Genomic DNA, 26,472 nt, shown 5'->3' with positions numbered 1-26,472 from the left:
CTCTCTCTCTCTCTCTCTCTCTCTCTCTCAAATATTCTCCCTATTATCTTTTCTTCTTACATTACTTGGTCTATTATTCTTGGTTATTCTATCCCACATTCGTGTATCTTCCCTCACGTTGCTTCTCCGCTCTTTCAGTGACCCAGGAACTATTATTATTATCTTTTCTTCTTCGTGTACATCCACCTCTCCGGCTGTCTCCCTTTCTGCTTAACCGATCAACTAATGTACTCCAACTTATGTGCTCCCATATCTCCTTTCCCTTTTCTAATCCCCCGTTTATCCCATGTTGCTTCCTCGCTCTCTCCTAAGTCTATATACATCAAGTCAAGTCAAACGCAGGTTTGTGAGAGGAGACACGACCGAGGCGTGGTTTATGCATGACACTGCTTGGAGCCAAACTAGAGAATGTAGAAACAGGGATTTAGAGAAAACGAGGAAAGGTGGACTAATTTAAATCAATCACTTCAACATCCCCTCCCTCACACCCCACACCGTCGTTTGTAGGCATTGAAATTACAGTCACGCAATAGCACAATAAAAAGACATATTTTTTCGTCAGTGGCTTGCCTGAACGCGCTGTGAAAGAAGGCGAGAATGCACATCCAGAGTACACATACGGCCCCAACTTTAATCATCCCTGAACTGGCGGGTATTTATCTTTTTTGGCTCCAAGTGACGTCATCCCGCTGCTCCGCCCCAAAACCGCCTCCTGCGCGTACCGGTCGCAGTTTTGAAGCAGTGACTTGACTTGGTATATATAGACTAAGGCTCTCAATAACCCAGCAATTACACGTGTCACTGTTTCTTCTTCCCGTCCACACACCTCTCTGGTTGTTGTGGAGGATGATGTCCTTGTTGTCCTCCCGCCGCCACGTGATGTTAGGCGGGGGGTGGCCCTCGGCACGGCACGTCAGCGTCACGTCCTGGCCCTCCCTCACCGTGATGTCCCCAGAGGAGTCCTTGTCGATGATGTCCGGGGGCACTGGCGAGGCGGGGAGGCAGGGGAGAAAGGTGTGCTAGTTAGACAGGTGGGGAAAGAAGACGAGAGGAAGGAACTGGTAAGGAGGAAAACTTATCTGGAGAGAATGAGATGATATAAACACACAACACAGATAAAGAATGCATGATATAAACACACACCATCCACTTTTAGACTCTCCCAATAACAAAATCATGGACGAGTCTTATCTAGAGAGAATGAGGCGTCACATCCATACCAACACACCACCGATAAAGGAATGATTCAACACACAACACCAATAAGAAATGGTTTAACCGCTTAACTGCGGATTTCCTACAAAAAGACATCACCAAGCAACAGGAATGGAACAAAAAGTGGCTGCTACAATTCAATGAAGAAAAATGTAAAGTCATGCACCTGGAGGGGAATTCCACCATACCAATACCATATGGGAAACACTCCACTATCCACCACAGAGTTAGAGAAAGACGTGGGAGTTTATGATACCAGGCTACCAGTGAGGGACAAATCCGTGCCAATCGCAGCGGACGGATTAAACACACAGCATCCACCTTTAAATTCCCACCAACAAAATTATGGACGAGTCTCATCTGGGGAGAATGAGGCTCACCCATACCGCGCCCATACCATACCATACAAACAGACGGACACACAGACAGCACACGAAAGAATAGATACACATTTGCAGATAGACAGACAAACAGACACACAGACAAGGACAGATACACAGACAGACAGACAGCACACGAAAGAATAGATACACATTTGCAGATAGACAGACAAACAGACACACAGACACAGAGACAAGCACAAATACACAGACAGACAGACAGCACACGTACGAATCTTATGCAAGCAAGTCAGTTTATTTCTCCCTCCTTCCCTCTTTTCCTCCCTCCCTCTCTCCCTCCTTCCTTCCTTCCTTCAGATACACAGAGAAACAGACAAATGAACATAGAGACAGCACGCATTATTCAACACACAAAACCTATAAATAAGGACTCAACACAAACACACACAAACAAAGAGGTAGCCCACACTCACCCACAACGTCCACGTATCCCTGTTTGAACCTCATGGGGTCGGTATTCACTTGACACATGTACCAGCCACGGTCGGACTCCTTCACGTTCTTGAGCTCCAGGTGCCACGAGCGATGGTCGTTGTGCAGCAGCGCGATCCGCGGGTTCCTCGTGATCACCTGCTTGTGGATGGTGAGGATCGTCTGTGTGTCCACCTGCACCCACGCCACCTAGAGGGAATCAGGAAAACAAGGTGAGGGAGCGGCAGGAATAGAAAAGAAAAGGAGCGGGATAGAAACGGGAAGAAAAACAATAATGTTGGAGTATCGTGTCCACCGCGGGAGAAGCAGAGTGAGGGAGGAGCAGGAACAGAAGCTATAAAAAAAAATGTCGAGGTAGGTTTCGCGTAGGTTTCCGCGGGTCCTTTCCTCCCCTCTGCTCTGCCACAGTCCCAACACCTATCTTTTCCTCTCATATGTAAGCTATAGGTAACGTATGAGAGGAAAAAATAGGTGTTGGGACTGTGTGGCAGAGCAGAGGGGAGAAATTGACCCGCGGGAGAAACGCCACACCGGCCTCGACAATTTGGTTTCACAGATGGAAAGGGGAAGAATGAAAGTAGTGTTGGAGTCTCGAGTCATGTAAAAGGAAAACAAGGTGAGGGAGGGGCAGGAATAGAAAAGAAGGTGGATTATACCGAGAATAATAAAAGTAATGTTGGAGTCATGGAAACAAATGGAGTTGATGGTAACGAGTCTTTTTGTTCACCTTACACGAACGCCATCTACGAGGACACATGAAAACAACGTAATGGGTAAGAACGATATCTTGGGTAAGAATAGAAAAAACAACTAATTATAACGATTAGAGAAACTGCAATAACACAGTGAAAATATCCGTGGTGTTCATTACGGATAATCATAACGAGCATTACAATAGAAGTGCTTGAGTCATGTGTCCACCTTACTGCCACGCCGATATTGGTACATTGACAAATAAAGACAGAGGCAGACTAGGAGAGAGAGAGAGAGAGAGAGAGAGAGAGAGAGAGAGAGAGAGAGAGAGAGAGAGAGAGAGAGAGAGAGAAAACGCTCGCTGATATGCTATTCGTTAAGACTATAAGACTCCCTCCCCACTTAAAAAAAAGGATATTGGTAGAATTACAAATATAGACCAAAGAGACAGACAGAGTGGCAGAAAACAATCGCTCGCTCTGATCGGCTATATACGTTGGGACTAAACGTTCAGAGAAAAAAAAGGTATTGATAGAATTACTAACGCAGACAAAGAGAAAGACTGGGAGACAGAGAGAAAAAAACTCGCTGTGGTTGGCTATACGTTGATACTGCAAAATTTTCACAAAGGAACATTATTATTAAACTGTGGTTAACTATACGTTGATACTGCAAATGCTTCACGAAGGAACATTATCATTAAACTGTAGTTAGCTATACGTTGATACTGCAAAGTCTTCACAAAGGAACACTATTATCAAACTGAGCCAACGAAGACCATGATAAAAGAACAGATATATCAGTAAAAATAACAAAAATAGAACAAAAAGAACAAGTAAAACAAATAGAACAGTAAAAAAACAGAGAAAAAAAAATCCAGAGACGGAATTTTAATACAATACCTTAAAATCAGCATATCAGGCACTACATTTCCTGTCCTCGCTGTAGGGTACGCAGCGGCGAGCAGAAGAAATAAAGGGAACAAAAACACAGATAGCAGGAAACAGAGTAGCTAAATAAGGATCTCGGTGCATGGCATGGCTTTTGCTAGCTCTAGGGTACATCAGCAGGGTACATCAACAGGGTACATAAGCAGGGTATATAAGCAGGGTACATAAGCAGGGGAAAGACAACGGCAAAGACACAAAAAGACGCCGCGACGAAGCCAGAACAAAGTCGTTGAAGTGTGCGGGCTAAGTCTATATACACCAAGTCAAGTCATACGCAGGTTTGTGGGAGGAGACACGGCAGAGGCGTGGTTTATGCGTGACACTGCTTGGAGCCAAACTAGAGAATGTAGAAACAGGGATTTAGAGAAAACGAGGAAAGGCGTACTAATTTAAATCAATCACTTTAACATGCCCTCCCTCACACCCCACACCGCCTAGTGTAGTCATTGAAATTACAGTCACGCAATAGCACAAAAAAATACATATTTATTCGTCAGTGGCTTGCCTGAACGCGCTGTGAAAGAAGGCGAGAATGCACATCCAGAGTGCACATACGGCCCCAACTTTAGTCACCCCTGAACTGGCAGGTATTTTTTTTTTTGGCTCCAAGTGACGTCATCCCGCTGCTCCGCCCCAAAACCGCCTCCTGCGCGTACCGGTGGCAGTTTTGAAGCAGTGACTTGACTTGGTATATATAGACTTAGGGTGCGGGAACGTTATCAGATTACCGTTTTGGGCACATTGTATTTTCCGGTTTCTGACTCAGTTACAAAAAAAAAAAAACATCAATAATTAACAACTGGAACGCTTATTTAGAGTGGATATCGCTATTTGTGTGCGTATAACAGTTGTGGCTCTGAAACTGATAAATGCCACATTCTTAGACATTTCGGCGCCCAAGCACACACATTTCACAAGGCTTACGTAGGGGTTATGAGCCTTTCCAGGGGGTAGTTTAATGTCCCTGGTGATAGTTTGACCCTTTTTCTAAGCCCCGAACCCCAATAAACAATCTCAAGAATCCGATTGATCACGTTTTCGTCCTTTGCAAAGAGTTGATGTGGGTGTTGGTAGCGTCTAAGAATACCGCCCTGAGTCCGACGGTCTGGTAAGCTGGCTGGCGGATGGACGGGGTTTGTCTCCTTCATGGCGGGAGGAACCGGGAGACATCGCGACCAAGGAAACGACCTAATGCTGCTGCTGCTACTGCTGATGACGATGATGATGATGATGTAGGTGCTGGTGGTGGTGGTGGTGGTAGTGATGCACCTTCAGCTACTACTACTACAACAACCACTATTTTACTACTACTACTACTACCACTACCCCGAGTGGCCGAAGAGTACCCACATGCCACGGTCCAAATCTAGATCTAGACCGTGCCATATGCTGTCCCGAAGACCACCTATCAACCCGGATTCTAGATTCTCTCAAAAAGAGGTTCAACGACGAGCTCCGGGGTGGCAGCAGAAGTCAAGCAAGATGGCGTCACTATAAAACACTTGTCTGCGCCATAACGGGCTGAGGCCAACCACCAGGCCTCACTAAGCAAGTCTACCGGCACCATAGGCGAAAAAAAAACCCTACTACTATTGCAACAACTATTATTACTGTTACTTCTATACTACTAATACAACAACAACCATTCTCTGACAGACACACAAAACAAGGAACACACTAAGAAAAGCCATTACAGTAAATAACATCAGTCAGGAGGAGGAGGAGGAGGAGGAGGAGGAGGAGGAGGAGGCGTTGTCCGTAGTTAGCTTACTGACATCCCTCGTTCACTTGGGAAGACGCACCTTAAGAAAAAGCAAAAAAAAAAAAAAAGAATAAAAAACAAAATCCGAAGGGGCAGAATTATGACGCAACATCCGTCATCGAAGTAAAACCCGATTGTTTGCTTCTTCGGGCACTGAGCCAGACGATGGGGGGGAGGAGGAGGAGGAAGAGAAGGAGAAGGAGGAGGAGGAGGGGGAGTACAGGTGGAGAAGGATGGAGAGGAGGAGGAGACAAGAAGGAAGGAATCATTTGGAGTGAGCGAGAGGGGGAAAGGAGAGGAGAGGAAATATATTAAGGGTCAGACGGGGGAGAGAGAGGAAAGGGGAAGAGAAGGGAGAGGAGAGGGGAAGGAGAAGAGAAGGTGAGGAGACAGATTGGGAGGGTCAGATGGGGAGGAGAGGAGAAGAGGGGAAGGAGAGAGGAGAGAGGGGAGAGGAGACAGATCGGAAGGTAGGGGAAGAAAGGGGTGGAGAGAAGAGGGAAGGAAGGAGGGGCTAGAGGTAAGAAAGGAATGGATAAGAGGAGAGGGAGAGAGGGGGAGAAAGAGCGTAGGGAGGGGTTGAGAGAGGATGAATAGAGAGGGGAAGGAGGGGGAGGGAGACTAATGGATAGGAGGAGGAGACGAAGGAGGGGAAGGAGCAGAGTGAAAGGCCGAGTTATCGTGTATCGACTCTTCCGTGCCTGGCCGCTGAAAGGCAAAGCTCCTAATGGTGTGCCGTAACCTCTTGACTGCGGATTTCCTTCAGTAAGACCTCACCAAGCTACAAGAGTGGAACAAAAAGTGGCTGCTACAATTCAATGAAGAAAAATGTAAAGTCCTGCACCTTGGGAGGGGATATCCAGCACACCAATACCATAGAGGCAGAGAAAGACATGGGGCTGTGTTGGACTAGGCTACAACTGAATGCCTAATCCGAGCCAATCGCAGCGGACGGGTTAAGGAAAATCTCGGGTCCATGTCTCGCTTCATCTTGGTGGCTCCCGCGGAAACACATCGGCCAGGGGAACACAATCGCTGCTTTGCTCTTTGGGGGCTTGAGAGAAGCTACAGAGGGGAGTTTGTTCCATGGTCGAGTTAATGCCAGAAAGGTTATTAGCTGTTGTATCGAATGAAATGCTTGTATTGTTTGTATTGAGACGCTATAAAGGGGTTCCATGCTAAGATTTACTAAAGGTCATATTCTTAAAATACATCGGCGCCCAAACACTCACATATTTGGCAACGCTTTCGTAGGCATTGTGGGCATATCCATGAGTAGTAGTTTCATGATTCTGGTGGTAGCTTGACCCTTTTTTGTACCATGAACGTGAAAAAAGCCCTCATGAAAACCATATTACTCTCCTTTTCGGCCTTTAGAAGTAGCTGATGTGAGGGGGGAAGAATTTAGGAATACCAACCTCAACGTCATGATGAGTATTAGCTATTGTTTGTGTAATCAGATGCAATTGGTCTAAGGGCGGTTTTCTTAAAAATTTCTGCCCCCAAACTCACATATTTGGCAAGGCTTTCGGAGGAGTTGTGAGCATTTTCAGGGGTAGTTGCATGACCCTGGTGCTAGTTTAACTCTTCCTCTGTACCGTGAATCAAAGAAACCACTCCTCAGAACCCGATTGGTCCCATTTTTGGCCTTTGGAAGTAGTTGATATGAGAAGCGGGAGGATCTAAGAATACCGACTTGTAAGGGCGGTATTCTTAAACGCTACCAACACCCACATCAACTATTTGCAAAGGACGAAAACAAGATCAATCGGATTCTAGAGATTGTTTATTGGGGTTCGGGGTTTAGAAAAAGGGTCAAACTATCACCAGGGACATTAAACTACCCCCTGGAAAGGCTCATAACCCCTACGAAAGCCATGTGAAATGTGTGTGATTGGGCGCCGAAATGTTTAAAAATGTGGCCCTAAGGTTTACTGTTTGAGGGTTAGAGAGCCGTCAACTGCTCCCTTTGGCACCGCTCTTTTCACGAGATTAATATTTTCATGGCGTTGTTTTTGTCCTGCGGTTGTTAGCTTGCTTACTCGGGCTGGACGAAAACAAGCTACGTGGCATCTAATTATCGCCTTAATGACTGAGCTTGAAGGTAACTAATAAGATATAATATTGCACGGAGTATCTTGAAGCAGCACCGTCCTGACAAGAGTTCTTTGATGGATGTCTCGTACCAGTATATTGATTGTCCTTTCTTGAGACACTCACGCCCAGAAGAACCCAATTAATACTTCACAGAGATGATGCCTGACTGAGGAAGACGAGGCTATTTACGATAATATCCCAGGGTCGTATTCTTAATTATTTCTGGGCTAACACACATTTGATGAGGCTTTCGTGGAGGTTGTGGGTGTTGCTATGGGTAGGTTATGTCCGTATACTGTAAATGTTAACGTAAGATCTAGCCATAAAGCGTTTCCAAATTATGAGCCGGTTTCACAGTCCAACACAGTGTCTTCGTAACATCCCGAACCAAACTATCGAATCCCATACAATCCAAAATGGGGAGGTCTTCGATGCCACACTAAATACACAAGACTTTTCCTGTATAGTTTCATCAAATTTGTGAACTTAAATATAAACACCAGACACTATACAAGGAAATTTCGAAGGCTCTGGTATTAGTTTGGGAGCTTACTAACCCATCACGAGGAACTGTGAAACTGGCCCTATATCTCGGGCTCTGGTCCCCGCGAAGTAGGCTACCCACCTTGAAGCCCCTGAGCTGCTCCACGGTGCAGGGCAGGAGGGCATCGCGTCCCACCGTCACCGTGATGTTAGGGACGTCCTTCAGGAACCTCGGGAGCAGACCAATGTCATCGCTGCTGCCTGGAGGGGGATAAGGAACAGGTCAGACTGGGGCGCGGGTTACAGGGTTACACGGGTTACAGGATTACGTGGATTCATTCAGGGTTACGTGGGAGGACTTGGTATTCGGTTAGTATCAATGCATCGGAACACTTATTTTTATTTTGTTTTTTATTTACAGGAAAGGAGACAGCTTAACAGAGAGAAAAAAAATAATGGCCGATATTGCTGCTCCTACAAACAGTTAAATAGAAAATGGAAAAAAAGGAAAATAAGGAAGAAAAGGAAAAAAGGAAAAAAATGAGAGGAATAAAAGTAAAATAAGGAAAAGAAGAAAGAAAAAGAAAACGAAAAACAAAAAAACAAAAAAAGCGACAGAAAAAGTGACAAAAATAGAGTGACAGAAAAAAAGAGAAGATAAAAAAGAAAAAAAAGATTATTAGAGTAGCCGAAAGAGGGTAAGAATTCGCATGGGGAGGTGTCTTGTCACTCCCCTCTTGAAAGCTTCTAAGTCGTAAGAAGCAGAAAATACAGACAGAGGACGGCTGTTCCAGAGTTTACCGGGGAAAGGGAAAGAGTGAAGATGCTGATAAACTCTTGCATAAGGGATGAACACGAGTAGAAAGTCGTGTGCAGCTGTTTTATGCCGTCGTTTGCTTCAGACACACGGCGCCATACTGAGACAAGGGAGGACAAGGGTTAACAGTTGAATTTCTCGAGCTAGTTATCTGACGTGTTCCTACGACCGAAGTCTATATACACCAAGTCAAGTCATACGCAGGTTTGTGGGAGGAGACACGGCAGAGGCGTGGTTTATGCGTGACACTGCTTGGAGCCAAACTAGAGAATGTAGAAACAGGGATTTAGAGAAAACGAAGAAAGGCGGACTAATTTAAATCAATCACTTCAACATGCTCTCCCTCACACCCCACACTGCCGTTTGTAGGCATTGGAATTACAGTCACGCAATAGCACAATAAAAAGGCATATTTTTTTCATCAGTGCACACACGGCCGCAACTTTAGTCACCCCTGAACTGACGAGTATTTTCTTTTACCTTCATGTGACGTCATCCCGCTGCTCCGCCCCCAAACCGCCCCCTTTTTTGTTTTGAAGCAGAGTGACTTGACTTGGTATATATAGACTTAGCCTACGACTATAGATGGCAAAATAAATCGGTGAAAATACATTTGAATAGTTCACTCTTAACTAATAAGACAACAAAGAATCTGTGGAAATGAATTGAAGAGACAGCAGATGGAGTCATATTTTTACTTCCTTACTCGTACAGTCTCAAGCGAAGGACCAAAGGACTCGAGCTTGTTATCTGACGTGTTCCTACGACTATAGATGACAAAATAAATCGGTGAATATACATTTGAATAGTCAATAAATAAGACAACAAATAATCTGCGAAAGTGAATTGAAGAGACAGCAGATGGAGTCAGATTTTTACTTTCTCGCTCGCACTGCCTCGAGCGAAGGACCAAAGGATGCAGACTGAAGTGACAGGGAATAGCGAACGAACTGACTCCTCCATCCTAGCTGCAGGTGGTTGACGGAGAGGAGCAAAAGGATCAAAGGATGTGAGTGAAACGTGCGGTAGAACAGATGGGAAACGGTATGATCTTTGTATAAATAACTAAATGGGATAAAAACTAAGCATATTGCCCTCTTCTACGTGCATTCTTGAACACGATAAGGAGAAGACGAGCACTCGGAATGTAGAGTTAGATGAAGAAAAAATGTAAAGTTTGTTGAAATATTTATGACTGTGGAAAAGAATGATAGATAGATTGATAGAAAACGAATAGGTTGATATATAAATAGGGAGATAAATAGATGGCGAGAGAGAGAGAGAGAGAGAGAGAGAGAGAGAGAGAGAGAGAGAGAGAGAGAGAGAGAGACGAGGGGGTCGGGAGGGAGGGGAGGGGGGAATAAACCACCTGAAAATATGCCAGAAATAACGAAATCGCGTCAATATTATATCAGAGAAAACAATTTAATTTTACCTTTCAGAGCAACTTTTATGCATCAGTCGTAAATGAATTAAAAAAAACAAAAAACAAAACAAAAAAAGATTCGCGTGTGTCATTTTGTATATCGCCCAATTTTGTTTATTTATTTATTTCTTCATTGATTTTATTGGCTATCGTGTTTAGTACTGTATGTATGTATGTATATATGTATGTATGTATGAATGTATGTATGTATGTATGAAAGAAAAGAAAAGTAAGTAATTGTTTTGTTTTCGAACGTTATGTGTGTGTGTGTGTGTGTGTGTGTGTGTGTGTGTGTGTGTGTGTGTGTGTGTGTGTGTTTCACATACTTCTTAATCACAACTATCACTATTCTCATCTCTCTCTCTCTCTCTCTCTCTCTCCATAAGTCTTTTTCCTTATCCATTTCTTTTCCGTTCACGTCGAAGTTAGTTAAGTTACCCCGCGGCGTCTTGCTTTTCTCCTCCATTCCGTTTTCTGTTGGGCTCATCCATCACGTGTGTGTGTGCGCGTGTGTGTGTGTGTGTGTGTGTGTGATGGGAGAAAGGGAAACTGACAAGAAGTAGGAAGCAGTTTGGGTGCAAGAGGATGTTAAAAAAAGGAAAAAAGAAGAAGAAAAGGAAAGGAAAGTGAGTACGCGAGGAAGTGATGGCGGCGGAGGAGGAAAAAGGAATCAATCACGTTAGGAGCGAGCATGGAAACACGGAAGAACAGGCCACAGAAAGTCTATATATATGTACTGGCTGGCACGGAGGCGCCTTCATCCCTATAATCTATTCTTCAGGAACTTACGAAAATTAACTGCTGACTAGACTGAAGCGCTTGATGTACGTGAATGTATGAGATCGTAGTTATTGTTAAGAGAAGCGAAGTATCCCTGCGATTTGTAAACATGATATAATGATGATGATGATAATGATGATAAAACTGACAATGATGATGATAAGGAGAATAATAACAAAAAGTAGTAGTAAATGAAACAAAAAGATGAATTATGAGGAGGGAACCTAATAGAAAAATGAAGGAAAGAAAAAGAAGAAGAAAAAGAAGAAAAGATTAACAATAGCAACAAAATAAGGAGAAATAAGAGGCAGAAGACGAGCACGTAAACAAAGAAGAGGAGGAAGAGGAAGAGAAAGAAAGGGAAGAAGAGGAAGAAGAGGAACTGGAGGAAGGAAGAGGAAAAAGAGGTTAGCGAAGCAGAGGACGAATAAGGAAGACGCAGAAAGGGAGGAAGAGGAAGAGGAAAAAGCAGAGAAGGAGGAAGAGGAAGAAAAAAAGGAGGTTGTGGGAAGGAAGAGGAAAAAAAGGTTAGCGAAGCAGAGGACGAATAAGGAAGATGCAGAAAGGGAGGAAGAGGAAGAGGAAAAAACAGAGAAGGCGGAAGAGGAAGAAGAAGAGGAGGCTGTGGGAAGGAAAAGGAAAAAGAGGTTAGCGAAGCAGAGGACGAATAAGGAAGACGCAGAATGGGAGGAAGAGGAAGAGGAAAAAGCAGAGAAGGCGGAAGAGGAAGAAGAAGAGGAGGTTGTGGGAAGGAAGAGGAAAAAGAGGTTAGCGAAGCAGAGGACGAATAAGGAAGACGCAGAAAGGGAGGAAGAGGAAGAGGAAAAAGCAGAGAAGGCGGAAGAGGAAGAAGAAGAGGAGGTTGTTGGAAGGAAGAGGAAAAAGAGGTTAGCGAAGCAGAGGACGAATAAGGAAGATGCAGAAAGGGAGGAAGAGGAAGAGGAAAAGCAGAGAAGGAGGAAGAGGAAGAAGAAGGAGGGTTGTGGGAAGAGGAAGGAAAAAGAGGTTAGCGAAGCAGAGGACGAATAAGGAAGACGCAGAAAGGGAGAAAGAGGAAGAGGAAAAATGAGAAAAGGCGGAAGAGGAAAAAGAAGAGGAGGTTATGGGGGGTAACTTCGAACGTTGGTGAATTTGGTTTGGTCCCCCTTCGCACCCCGACGATTTGCCTAACACAATGACAAAGGAATCTGATCCATCCATAAGTTCGTGATGCGGGAAGGGAAGGACGAAGGGAAGGAGGGGGGGATTGAGGAGAGGAGGGAGGAAGGGAAAGGGAAGAGAGAGGGAGACAGAAAGGAAGTAGGGAGAAGGGAAGGACGGATGGAGAGACAGGAAAGGAGGGAAGGAGGGAGGGAGAGAGACAAGAACAGAGGAAGGGAAGAGGAAGGGAGGAATAAGAAGGATAGAGGGAGACATGAAGGGAGGAAAGGGGAAGAGGGGGACGGATGATAGAAGGGGATAAAAGGAATAAAGAATGGAGGGAGTGAAGAAAACAGAGAGAGAGAGAGAGAGAGAGAGAGAGAGAGAGAGAGAGAGAGAGAGAGAGAGAGAGAATCCTAGACATTTAGTAAGGGAAAACAGTCTAATTTATAGTGTGGAACATCTCTCTCTCTCTCTCTCTCTCTCTCTCTCTCTCTCTCTCTCTCTGTTTTATGCTTAAGCCTTACCATCTGAGAGGTGTATCCCAACACACACACACACACACACAAACACACGTGACCTCAACGGATATGAAACTCTAGTCGGTTATTCTTGGCTTGGTATGAGACTCGATTTATATATGTCTGAAAACGGCAAACTTATTTATTATTCTTTTATACAGTAACGGTAGAAGCTTCAGGGAAAACAAAACAAAAACAAAAACAAAAAAATAAGTCCTGTGCAAAGAAGGCAGTTTCACAAAGTTTCACATATTACTTTTTTGTCCCCTTCTACTTTCTCCCCTTTCTTCCCCTTCCTCTCCCTCTTTCCCTTCTCCTTCCCCTTCCTCTACTCCCCCCCCCCCCACACACAAATACAAAGAGATAAAGAGATAGCTAAGAGAGAAGGCGATCCATGCTATTCATTTTATAATATTGCGTAACAGTGGAGATCCTTCATAATCAATACAGAGGCCATGATGAATAATTACATGAATATTAATTAAACAAGCGACAACCAGGTAGGAGAATAAAATAGACTAACTGCTTTGGCTTAAAAAAAATAAAAATAAAAACATTCCCGTGTTGATGAACTGATGAGTGTTAATTATGTGTGTTTCTTAAATAACGTTAATTATTTACATCACTTTTTATTTATTTTATTTATCTTTTTTTTGGTGTGTACAAGTAACAAACAAATAAACAAAAACGCATACATTCCAACATAAGAAAAAACAACTAAACAGCCATTACGCGGATAAGAGAAAGAAAATAAAAGAAAATGAGAGAGAGAGAGAGAGAGAGAGAGAGAGAGAGAGAGAGAGAGAGAGAGAGAGAGAGAGATAACAAGCACAGACATGAATCACAAGCACAAGGCTTATTATGGAAACCTTCCCTTCAGAGCTTATGAATAACCTTTTGGAGGAGGAGGAGGAGGAGGAGGAGAACTAAAAGAAGAAGTAAGGTGGAAAAGAAGTAAATGAAGAAGAGGAAGAAGCAAAAGACGAAGAAGAAGAAGAAGAAGAAAAAGAAAACAAAGACGAAAACGAAGAAGAAAAAGAAGAAGGAGCAAAAGACGAAGACGAAGAAGAAGAAGAAGAAGAAAGAGTAAGTAATAGAGACAGACGAAGAACAAAAAAATAAACAAGGAAGAGGAAGTTGAAGAGAAGAAAGAAATGGGAGGAGGAAAAGGAGGAAGAAGAGGAGGAAAAGGAGAAGGAGGTAAAGGAGGAGGAAGAAGAGAATAACGATGAAGACTAAAATGAAAACGAAGAGAAGGAGGAAGATAAAAAAGAATAAAAAGAGAGAGGAGGAGGAGGAGGAGGAGGAGGAGGAGGAAGAAGAGCTGCGCAATTTGTAGCAGGACGAAGCTTGAGACGGTCCCAGCTGACAACTCTTTAGTCAGCTGGCGGAAGTGTCAACAAACAAGAGAGAGAGAGAGAGAGAGAGAGAGAGAGAGAGAGAGAGAGAGAACGAACCAGGGAGCGAACGAGCCAGAGAGAGAGAGAGAGAGAGAGAGAGAGAGAGAGAGAGAGAGAGAGAGAGAGAGAAAGTTGTGTAGGTCTGCAGTGCGAGACAAGATTTACGAACTAAGAATGAGTTTATCCGTCTGTATTTTGACACTAGAGTTACCGTGAAGAGAGAGAGAGAGAGAGAGAGAGAGAGAGAGAGAGAGACTAGGACAAGAAATCAGCTTCATTGTGACTAGAGCGAGGCCAAAAGATGAACAAGAAACCATTGTGTGTGTGTGTGTGTGTGTGTGTGTGTGTGTGTGTGTGTGTGTTTGATTATAACAAGAGCGAGGCCAGAGGATAAACAAGAAATCATTGTGTGTATGTGTGTGTGTGTGTGTGTGTGTGTGTGTGTGTGTGTGTGTGTGCGATATACATAACGTCTCCTCGTTGTCATACATTTACATCAACGACAAACAGGGAGTGAGAAAGAAAATATGCACACACACATACATACAAACGCACAAACAGACAGACAGACAAAGGGACACTCAAGTTGATTCACATACAACCATTATGCACGCACGGCAACTCCTTCCCTTAAGTAACACACACACACACACACACACACACACACACACACACACACACACACAAGCAAGCAAGCAATAAAAACTGAGGTAATAATTATATAAACATAGAAAAGTTGCAGAAAATTCCATGGCGTAAGAAGTTCTCTGTCTTATATTAATACGAATGAACTAATAACAGAAATATATAATCAATTACTTCATCACTCCGATATCATGAAACACTCACCACCACCACCACCACCACCCCCATTACTTCGTTACTCCGGCGTCATAAAACAGCGTCATAATGTTGTAGGTTAATGCCCCATTGACCTCCAAGGCGCCTCGTGTGGAAGGACCAGAAGAAGGGTCCTCGGGCTGCCAGGCTGGTGAGGCAGAGCGCCAAGAGTGGGGGGAGGGGGGGGTGGAGAGGTGCGGGGTGAAGGGGGAGGGGAGAGGGAAGGCGTAAGGGAAGGGGTGAGAAGAGGGGGGAAGGAAGGGGACTGGAGTGTAAGGAGTGAGAGGAAGGGGGAAGGGGAAGGGGGAGGGGAGGGAGGAAGTGTGAGGGACGAGAAGAGGAGGGAAGGGTGGTTTAAGGGGTGAGGGAAGGGGAGGGGGAGAGGAGGGAGAGTAAGGAGCGTAGGGATGGGGAGGGGAGGGGGGTGTAAGGGGTAAGGGCGGAAAGGGAAGGGAAGAAAAGGGTAGGTATGAGGGAGCGAAGGAGGGAAGAAGGGAGACAGTCTGCTCTCTCTCTCTCTCTCTCTCTCTCTCTCTCTCTCTGTCTGTTAGATTTACAAGTAGTCTGGACCATAGAATCTGTGTGTGTGGTCTCTCTCTCTCTCTCTCTCTCTCTCTCTCTCTCTCTCTCTCTCTCTCTCTCTCTCCTTCATTATATCGCTTTAAGCCCATCCGTGAGAGAGAGAGAGAGAGAGAGAGAGAGAGAGAGAGAGAGAGGTTTCATAAGCTTTCTTTTACAGAGTCGTTGTTCCATAGATTAAGACCTTGAGAGAGGCAGGAGGAGGAGGAGGAGGAGGAGGAGGAGGAGGAGGAAAAAGAAGAAACAAACGAGAAAAAGAAGTAGTGGAGGAGGAGGAGGAAAAAGAAGAAACAAAGGAGAAAAAGAAGTAGTGGAGGAGGAGGAGGAGGAGTGAGAACATGAAAAATAATAAGAAGCGAAGCAGAAAATGAAGAGGAAGAGGAGCAAGAGGAGTTGGAGGAGCGAGAAAAAGAAGGAAATAAAAATAAAGAAGAAAAAATAAACAGGAGCAGCGAATAAAAAGGGGAAGGAAAAGGAGAAAGATGAGGAAGCGTGATAATAATGATAATAATAATAATAATAATAATAATAATAATAATAATAATAATAATAATAATAATAATAATAATAATAATAATAATAATAATAATAACCGAAGTAATTATAAGACTACAAATCGTATGGTGATGTACTATTTGTAGATTATATATATGAATACGTTTTTTTATAGATATTTAATTAACGGAGAAACAAACAAACAAACAAACAGGCAGAGACAGAGGGACAACAACAACAACAACAACAAACAGCAACAACAAAAACACATTATAGCGAAAAAAAAAAATAACAATACCAGAAAGACACCACCACCACCACCACCACCACAACCACCACCACCACTCCCCCCCCCCATCCCCCCTCCCTACCCACTCCCTCTCACCACAGCCAAAGAAAAAAAAAATGACTTCAACAGGACACCAAAGGACAAAAATGGGGGAGAGATAATTCATGAAGCATCTCTCTCTCTCTCTCTCTCTCTCTCTCTCACTTCACTTCACTTCACTTCACTTCACTTCACTTCACTTCACTTCACTTCACTTCACTTCACTTCACTTCACTTCACTTCACTTCACTTCACTTCACTTCACTTCACTTCACTTCACTTCACTTCACTTCTCTTCTCTTCTCTTCTCTCTCTCTCTCTCTCTCTCTCTCTCTCTCTCTCTCTCTCTCTCGTCGGCCAGGGGTGGAAAACATGATCTGCGTGGTTGATGAGACAGAGGAGAGGAGACAGCAACAGACGCGGAAATAAACAAATAAATAAATAAACAGAAAAAAAAAGTCGCAGCATCATTTTATTGCATCAGAAAGCGAGGGAGAAAAATATCACGGGCGTAAAATTGGTCGTGGGCTGGATTTTTTTTATATATTTATAGTGATGGGAAGAACAGTAGGAAGGTAGATAGATAGATAGATAGATAGATACATAGATAGATAAGTATGTGGGTAGGTGGGTAAGTTAGTAGGTAGATATGTATGTATGTATGTGTGCGTTTGTATGTAGGTAGTTACTTACACCCCCTTTGAAATTACTTACACCCCCCTTGGAAATTACTTACACGCCCCTTGAAAATTACTTACACCCCCTTTGAAACTACTTACACCCCCCTTGGAAATTACTTACACCCCCCTTGGAAATTACTTACACCCCCCTTGAAAATTACTTACACCCCCCTTGGAAATTACTTACACCCCCCTTGAAAATTACTTACACCCCCCTTGAAAATTACTCACCCCCCCCTTGGAAATTACTTACACCCCCCTTGGAAATTACTTACATCCCCTTTGGAAATTACTTACACCCCCTTGAAAATTACTCACCCCCCCTTGGAAATTACTTACATCCCTTGAAATTACTTACACCCACCTTGAAATTACTTACACCCCTTGAAAATTACTTCACCCCCTTGAAATTACTTACCCCTTGAAATTACTTACACCCCTTGAAATTACTTACACCCCCTTGAAATTACTTACACCCCTTGAAATTACCTACACCCCTTGAAAATTACTCACCCCTTGAAATTACTTACACCCCTTGAAATTACTTACACCCCTTGAAATTACTTACACCCCTCTTGGAAATTACTTACACCCCCCTTGAAAATTACTTACACCCCCGTTGAAATTTTCTTACACCCCTTGAAATTACCTACACCCCCTTGAAAATTACTCACCCCTTGAAATTACTTACACCCCTTGAAATTACTACACCCCTTTGAAATTACTTACACGCCCCTTGAAAATTACTTACACCCCCTTTGAACCTACTTACACCCCTTGAAATTACTTACACCCCCTTGAAATTACCTACACCCCTTGGAAATTACTTACACGCCCCTTGAAAATTACTTACACCCCCTTTGTAATTACTTACACCCCCCTTGAAAATTACTCACACCCCCCTTGAAAATTACTCACATCCCCCTAGGAAATTACTTACACCCCTTGAAATTACTTACACCCTTGCAAATTATTCACACCCCCTTGAAATTACTTACATCCCTTTGAAATTACTTACAACCCCTTGAAATTACTTACACCCCTTGAAATTGCTTACACCCCTTGAAATTATTCACACCCCTTTGAAATTACTTACACCCCCTTTGAAATTACTTACACCCCCCTTGGAAATTACTTACACCCCCCTTGAAAATTTCTTACACCCCCCTTGAAAATTACTTACATCCCCCTTGAAAATTACTTACACTCCCCTTGAAAATTACTTACACCCCCCTTGGAAATTACTTATACCCCCCTTGAAAATTTCTTACACCCCCCTTGAAAATTACTTATGCCCCCCTTGGAAATTTCTAACGCCCCCCAGTTTAAGAACCAATGAACTTCAACTACTTTATAATTAATGACATAAATGCACTGTTGTATTCCTCTGTATTACTATAAAAACACACACACAGCGACATCTGGTGACTGGGTGTATGGACTGTGATATGGTCGGGGTGTGGGGGGCTGGGTGTGTGCAGTGGTGTGGCTTGGAGTGGGACAGGAGTATGGCGGGACTTGCCGACGGTGTGGCGAAATATGACAGCGCGAGGAGAACGCAACGAGGTGTGGTTGAGATGTGGTGGAGGCGGTGTGTGTGTGTGTGTGTGTGTGTGTGTGTGTGTGTGTGTGTGTGTGTGTGTGTGTGTGTGTGTGTGTCATGAGATGTGGCACGCTTAGACACATGGGAAGGGGGTGGGAGGGGAGGGGGGTGGGAAAGAAAGATCTGGCTAATCACTTCTAGAATGAGGCAGGGATGTCTTCACTACCACACTACTAAAGGTGATCTGACACGAGAAGACTGTCGATGTAAGGGAAGTGTCGGCTAGTGTGGCTAAGAGGTGTGGTAAGGAAGGTGAGTCACAAGGAATATGGCTACAAGGTTGTCCAAAAAAGATGTGGCTGAATGTGTGGCTATGCTGGAGAGGGTGTGGAGAGAGTATTCGTATTTAGTTTAGGTACTGTGGCGGGAGGGGATGTGGCTGTTGGTGAGTATATATGGAAGTTTAAGTGAGGAGGTGTGGCTGAGTATAAGTGAGGGGGGTTAGAAGTGTGACTGTAAGGGAGGGTGGCTAAGTGATATGGCTGAACTGTTGCTATGGGAGTGTGGCTATGATATTATTCAAGGGATGTGACTAAACGATGCTGCTGAAAGAGTGTGGCTTTGGGTATGGAGGAAAAAAAACAAATAGGTGTGGCTTCGTAGTGTGTCCAGAAGGGTGTTGGTAAGTGATGTGGCTGTAGGGATGTGGCTAGGGGGTGCCTTGTGTGGACTGGTTTGGAAGTATTGGGGGCGGATGGGATGTGGTAAGGATGGGAAAGGTGTGGCAGAGTGAGGGGTGTGGTCTTCGGGGATGTGGCTAAAAGGTGTGGCTAAGAGATAGGGCGGCTACTGTGAATAGGTTAGGAGGCATTAGGGGTGGATGGGGGTGGTGCGGTGGATGGAGTGTGGCTGGGGGAGGGATGTGGCTAAGTAGTGTGGCTATGTGATGTGGCGGAGATGAGGTACTTACTGTGGACTGATTAAAAGTGGTATGGGTGGATGGGGTGTGGTATGGCTGTCTGGGTGTGGGTGTCGAGGGGTGTGGCTGTCGGGTGTGGCGCGGGGGGGGGGGGGGTAGTGTGGCGCCGGTCTGTCTGCGTTGGTCTGTGCATGAGTCCGCGATGTGCCAAGTGGGCGAGTTAGGAAGAGTTTATAGGAAGATGTAGAGAGCTCCAATACCCGCTCCTACTCCTCCTTCTCCTCCTCCTCCTCCTCCTCCTTCTACTGCTTCTCCTTCGTCTCCTCCCAATACATCTCCCTCCTCCTCCTCCTCCTTCTCCTCCTCTTCCTCTTCCTTCTTGTACAGTTTCTACATTTTATCTTCTGAGCCTCTACTTCCTCCTCCTCGTGTTCGTCTTCTTCTTCTTCTTCTTCTCCTCCTCCTCCTCCTCCTCCTCCACGCTTCCTTGTACTTCTCCTCCGTTTTATCTCCTCTCTTCCCTCCTCCACCTCCTGGCCTTCACCTCCTCCTCCTCTTCTTCTTCTCCTATCCCCTCCTCCTCCTCCTCTTCATTCTCCTCTTCATTATATATATCGTCCCCTTCTGTCTGTTCTTCCTCCTCCTTCTTCTTCTTCTTCTTCATCTTCTTCTTTTTCTTCTTCCTCTTCTGCCTCCCACACTCTCTTGGACAACTTATACAATATATTTTTCTTCCTCCTCCCTCCTCTTCTTCTTCCTCCTTCTGTTCCTCCTCCTCCTCTTCTTCTTCTTCCTTCAACACTTTCTCCTTGTTCAACTTCTATGCCTTATTTCCTTTTCCTCTCCTTTCTTTTGTTTTTCTCTTACATCTTTCCGTCTCTCCCTCCTCCTCTTCTTCCTCTTCTTCCTCCTCCTCCTCCTCCTCTGCCTTCTTCGTCGGTTCCTTCTTATCACTCCTCGTCCTGTTCCTATCTCCCGCTCCTTTCTCATCCTTTATCCTTCTTCTTTAAATGCCCTTCCTAATTTGTGGTTCCTCTCTTCCTTCTCCTCCTTCACTTTCTCTTTTATTTCTTTCATTTTGCTTCTATTGGTTGTTGTGATGCATCTCTTTCTTTCTCTCTTTCTTTATTCTCTCTCTCTCTCTCTCTCTCTCTCTCTCTCTCTTTTCTTATCGCATAATATGTCTCGATCCATTTTCTGTAAGCATATCTTTCCTTTCCTCCTCCTCCTCCTCCTACTACTACTACTACAGAAAAGACGTGGCAAAGTTTGAACGGGTTCAACGGAGAGTAACAAAAATGATTCCTAGATTGAGAACTTTATCTTATGAACAAAGGCTTAAAGAAGTAAATTTATTCAGCCTATCAAAACGAAGAATGCGAGGCGATCTAACAGAAGAGTTTAAAATGTTTAAAGGATTCAGTGATATTAATGCGGAAGATTACTTTACAATTGATCGATCAAATAGAACAAGAAGAAATAACAACTTCAAGATAAGTGGTAAAAGATTCTCGTCGCACGAAGCTGAACACTTCTTCAATCGAGTTGTTAATGTTTGGAACTCTCTACCCTGTGATGTCGTTGATAGTACAACAGTTACGGCCTTCTAGAATAGATTAGACAAGTATTTTGAATCCAACTAGCAACTAAGATATTACTCATTGTCGTAATAACGTTAAGTTCTTTGGAATACTGGTGTCCTTGTCCGCTTTTATCGCCCGGTTAGTGTAGCAGTAATGGTAGTTTTTTCCTCTTTCCTACATAATTTCCATGCAGTTTTTCCATGCTGCATGGTTCTTTTTCCTTTCCTGCCAGCTTTGGCTGGAGGGAGGGGGCGTGGGGAGGAGCATTCGCCTTTACTGTCCTTCATCTTCTGCCTTTGATTAGATAGTTAGTGTAGCTTGTCACAAACAGCCTCTTAAAGACCATCAGGTCTGCTGTTGTTTGTTCTTTCTTTGTGTTTCTTTGTGTTCTCCTCCTCCGCACTCTGCCTCCTTCCTTCCTTCCTTCTTTCCCCTCCATTCGTTCTCTCCTGAAACTATCCTTACTTTCCTGTGTAATGTCTTCCTCCTTATAGAGACGTCCCCTCCTCCTCCTCCTCCTCTTCCTTCTCTTCTTTTCTCCTCCCCTGCTTCCCTCCCTCCTTCGCCTTCACAAGAGAGCGGCTCCTTAAATCGCCTCTTCACTTCCTCTTCATTTTTCTCACTCATATTCTTTTGCTTTTTTTCCCTTTTTTTTCTTATTTGTCTGCCTGTGTGTGGGGGGGAGTGGGGGAGGTGTGTCTGTGTGTGTGTGTGTGTGTGTGTGTGTGTGTGTGTGTGTGTGTGTGTGTGTGTGTGTGTGTGTGTGTGTGTGTGTGTGTGTGTGTGTGTGTGTGTGTGTGTGTGTGTTTGTCTGTCTGTCTGTCTGTCTGTCTGTCTGTCTGTCTGTCTCTCTCTCTCTCTCTCTCTCTCGTTTGTTTTCACTCATTTTTCTCATCTGTTTCCATCGTTTCCGCCTCAACACCATTCCGAGAGACAGCTTGACGGTTGACTCACACACCATTATAATAAAAGCAAGGAGTGATGCGAATTACGATGACTTTAGTTACTCCTCTTGGCCTCCTCCACTCGGGTTTGCCTCCTACAAAAACAACCCAGTGAGCAAGGTCGTTTTCTGGGTAGCGTTTCACATGCGCATATAGCCGGAGTTGGCGTTTACGGACTATGCAGGTAATAAGTTGCTAATTGCTCTGTGTGTGTGTGTGTGTGTGTGTGTGTGTGCGGTTATGATAGCAATAAGAATAAAATAATGATACTACTAAAACTACTACCACTACTACTACTACTACTACTACTACTACTACTACTAGTCTCCGGTTTGATACAATCTCATTACAGCGATATCCGATGATTCTGCATAGGCACTTCTTAGCAATGGCATTGACCCTCTCTTCAAGTCGCTATTCTGTGTTCATGTCTCGGAGTATTAGAGAAAGACAGGGAGCACAAACGACGTGAAAATACGAATCTTTGTTGTCCTTCTGCCCAGGTATTGACAACGCCATAGACACCCTTTTCCCTGGTAAATTCTGGAACAGTTATCTTTATTTATTTTCTCTTTCCTACGACTTAACTCTTTCAATGGGAGTATTTGTGCTGGGCGAGTCTTTAACACCGTAGGCCAAGCGAATCCGCCGTAAGACTTCCTGAAGAGACCCGTCAACGCAAGAAACAATATAATCACGACAAAAGGGGTAAAATTGCAACTCAAATCACACATGCAACACTTGGAAAATACATCATCAAAAGAAACGTTTTGAATCGAGAGCCAGAGGAAAAATAAAGATGACGGTCAGTTTTATAAAGTCACAAATCAAAATGACAAAAAGAAGTTCTGTAGCAAAACACTAATCACTAAAAGGTCATCTCGCACATAAAAAGAAGAGATATCAGAAATTATGCCGAAGAACAATACATAATTATTAATACACTGAATGAGCGAGAGGCACACAAGCATGCAGATGATATATAATGAAAAAAAAATATTAAAGGCAACTGAAAGCAAATAGGAGATAAATATAAATGATAAAATACTGAGGGGTGAAAAAATGAAGAAGAAGAAGAAGCAGAAGAAGTAGAAGAAGAAGAAAAAATAGAAGAACCGCAACAACTACAATGATAATAATAATAATAATAATAATAATAATAATAATAATAATAATAATAATAATAATAATAGTAATAGTAAATACGGTACACCAAAGACTAAAGCGAAGGTCTTACCAATACCTACGAGACAGCGACTGAAGAAAGATGGAAGGAGAAAAAATAAAATAAAAAGCAGGAGACGAAAAAAAAAAGAGAGGAGATGGGGAAGGAGGGAAGGGAGGGAGTGAGGGAGGGGAGGAAAAAAAGGAGGAAAAGAAATTGAGGGCTGAAGACGAAAGAGGGGAAAGAAATAAAAAGATAAAGATGAAAGGAAGGAGATAAGGAAAGAGAGAGAGAGAGAGAGAGAGAGAGAGAGAGAGAGAGAGAGAGAGAGAGAGAGAGAGAGAGAGAGAGAGAGAGAGAGAGAGAGAGAGAGAGAGAGAGAGAGAGAGAGAGAGAGAGAGAGAGAGAGAGAGAGAGAGAGAGAGAGAGAGAGAGAGAGAGAGAGAGAGAGAGAGAGAGAGAGAGAGAGAGAGAGAGAGAGAGAGAGAGAGAGAGAGAGAGAGAGAGAGAGAGAGAGAGAGAGAGAGAGAGAGAGAGAGAGAGAGGAAGAGAGGGAAAGGAAATGGAGGAAAAAAATGCAAGACTGAATAAAGATGCAAGAGGAAAAAGCAAATAAAAAGAGCTGAAAAAATGAGAGAAAATGGGAAAGGAGGGAGGATGAGAGAGGAAAGAGAAAGGGAAGGGAGAGGAAGGGGGAGAGGAAGGGAATATGTGGATAATGAGATGTAAGACTGTAGAAAGATGGAAGAGGGAAATATAAAAGAAAAAGATAGATAAAAAAATAGATATGCTGGAAAGGAAAGGAGAATGAGACAGGAGAGAGAGGAAAAGTAAGAAGAAAAGGATGAGAAGGGAGTAAATAAGAAGGAAAATGAAATGCAAGAAAAATGAACGAAGGAGAGAAAAGCAAACAGAGACAGAGAAAAGAAAATAAGACGAAGGGGCAAGGGAGAGGGATGGAGGTAAGGGACAGGGAGGGAGGGAGGGAAGAGGAGGAGGGAAAAGGAGGAAAAAAAGGAAAATATAAGGCGTGTGTATAGAAGGAAATAAGCGAAGTGTATAAAGTCTCTGGGCACAAAAAAAGGTTAAGTCTTCGATATACGGTGACGGCAAACGCCTCGATTTCATGCCAACATTTTAGGGATGGCACATGACCCCCCCCAGCCCCCCCAGTCCCCCTTAACCCCATCCTCCCCCAGTATCCCCCTCCCTACCCCAGTGCTTCTCTCCCTCCCCCTCCAGCCTCCCCAACCCTTCCCTCCCTTCCCCTTCCACCATCCCCCTCTTCCCCAGTGCCTTCATTTTTACTTGAGTCACCCCTTCCCCCTGCCTCCCCTACTCCCCCTCCCCTCCCCAGTGCCTTCCTTCTTACCCTGGTCACCCCTGCTCCCTAATATTTATCCCTACTCCGTCTCCTTTCCTCTTTATCTCTTTTCTCCTTTTCCTTCCTTCGTTCCTTTCTTCCCATATCCCTTCCTCCCCCAATCTTTCATCCCTATCCCACTCTTTCCCTAATACTAACTAACTTATCCTACTGACCCAATACTACAGACATTAGGAGTTGCTTGGGTTGGGAGAAAATCTTTACAGAGTCGTTTGGAGGCGCCACCGTAGACAGATTGCAATGGGAAGCCTCGGAGTGGTGCATCTAACCCTTTATAAGATCTTTGCTGATACTGATTCTGTTTCCTCAATGTCAAAACACCGCCTATGATTTCTTCCTCTGTTTTTCATCAACCCCTTCCTCCTTCCCCCTTCCTTTGTCATATCAGACTATATTTATACTGATTTATCCCCTTCCTCGATTTTTCTTCCTCCTTCCCCGCTTAGTCCAACCCCTTCGTCCTTTCTATTACTGTTACTATTTCTTCCTCTATTTTTCAACCCCTTCCTCCTTCCCCCTTCCTCCATCATATCATACTATTTCTATACTGATTTATCCCCTTCCTCGATTTCTCTTCCTCCTTCCCCGCTTAGCCCAACCCCTTCATCCTTTCTATTACTATTACAATTTCTTCCTCTATTTTTCAACCCCTTCCTCCTTCCCCCTTCCTCTTCCTTTATCATATCATACTATATTTATACTGGTTTATCCCCTTCTTCGTTTTCTCTTCCTCCTTCCCCGCTTAGCCCAACCCCTTCGTCCTTTCTATTACTGTTACTTTTTCTTCCTCTATTTTTCAACCCCTTCCTCCTTCCCCCTTCCTCTTCCTTTATCATATCATACTATTTCTATACTGATTTATCCCCTTCCTCGTTTTCTCTTCATCCTTTCCTCCTTCCCCTTCCCCCATACTCTTCCTTTCTTCCTTTTTCCTCCTCTTCACCCAGCTCTCCATCCTTCCCCTTCCCATCTCCTTATTCAGTAGTACTCCTTACTCCTCCTCCGCCTCCACCACCCCTTCCAACACTCCACCTTCCCACTGCCCTCCTGCTCGTCTCTGTCCTGTTCTGTCCCGCCCCTTCCCCCCGCTTATCCCGGACAGGCCCCCTCCCCCCGCTTATCCCGGACAGGCCCTCCACCCCGCTTCGGTCTCCATCTCCGTCCACCGGCATCATAAATAACACCAACGCATGAAGGGGGCCACGGAACTATTTTTGCCTTCTCTCTTCTTAATCTGGTTGTTATGCTTTCTAGTTTCCGAGAGGGGGGGGGGGGGGGTTGACGGGGAGAAGGGGGAGAGGGGGGGGGGGAGGGGGAGGTCACTAAATTTAAACGACCATATATATATTTTTGTTCTTTAGCTTTTTCGTAATCAAAGGTGTTCCTAATTAAATGGGATGGATGAGTTTAGTTTAGATTCTGAAGGACACTTAAAGATATCTAATTCTTCTGTTCTACCTTCCGTCTGTCTGTTAACCTATCTACTTTTTTTATTTTGTCATTTTTTTTCAATTTTCTGGATGTGTTTTTTTTCGTTTCTGTTCGCTTTTCTGTTTTATTTCCCGTTTCTTCCCCGTTTTTGTCTGTTTGGTGCGTATTTCCACAAGTTTCTGCACATCTGTCTGTTTGGGCGTCTGTTTACCATACTATCTGCAATATTGTCTGTTTATCTGCCTAGTTTTTCATGTATCATCCCTATTGTCTGTGTGGGTGTCTGTTTTCCCAAGTTTCTGTCTGTCTGTTTGAATGGGTGTTTCTTTCCCCTTCTCCCTCATCTCATTCACAGCCTCCCACGCCACCTTCTTTCCCCTTCCCTCAGCACACCTTCACGCTACTGTATACTCCGGTGTGGGAGGCGCGAACTCTCTCCCTCCCGTAAAGTGAGGGCGGGCGTG

At 44.1% G+C, this 26,472-nt stretch overlaps 1 protein-coding gene across 3 annotated transcripts in view; it reads right to left on the bottom strand.

Moving 5' to 3' along the window:
• The window catches only part of LOC126987747 (neurotrimin-like), a 51,903-nt gene that overhangs the window by 9,330 nt on the left and 16,101 nt on the right, over positions 1 to 26,472 (bottom strand). For all 3 annotated transcript variants that reach the window (XR_007741139.1, XM_050845038.1, XM_050845037.1), the window contains exons 4-6: positions 8,176 to 8,294; positions 2,030 to 2,237; positions 827 to 985 (exon numbers count right to left, since the gene is read on the bottom strand). Coding sequence is in view for 2 of the 3 variants with exons in the window: in XM_050845038.1 (XP_050700995.1) it covers positions 827 to 985; positions 2,030 to 2,237; positions 8,176 to 8,294 (486 nt within the window). In the remaining variant the exon portion in view is untranslated. The remainder of the gene's footprint in view (positions 1 to 826; positions 986 to 2,029; positions 2,238 to 8,175; positions 8,295 to 26,472) is intronic.

The sequence above is a fragment of the Eriocheir sinensis genome, chromosome 66, assembly GCF_024679095.1.
Source record: "Eriocheir sinensis breed Jianghai 21 chromosome 66, ASM2467909v1, whole genome shotgun sequence".
Taxonomy (NCBI): domain Eukaryota; kingdom Metazoa; phylum Arthropoda; class Malacostraca; order Decapoda; family Varunidae; genus Eriocheir; species Eriocheir sinensis.
The sequence above is the reverse complement of the archived record's forward strand: the minus strand, read 5'-3'. Positions and strand labels throughout refer to the sequence as shown.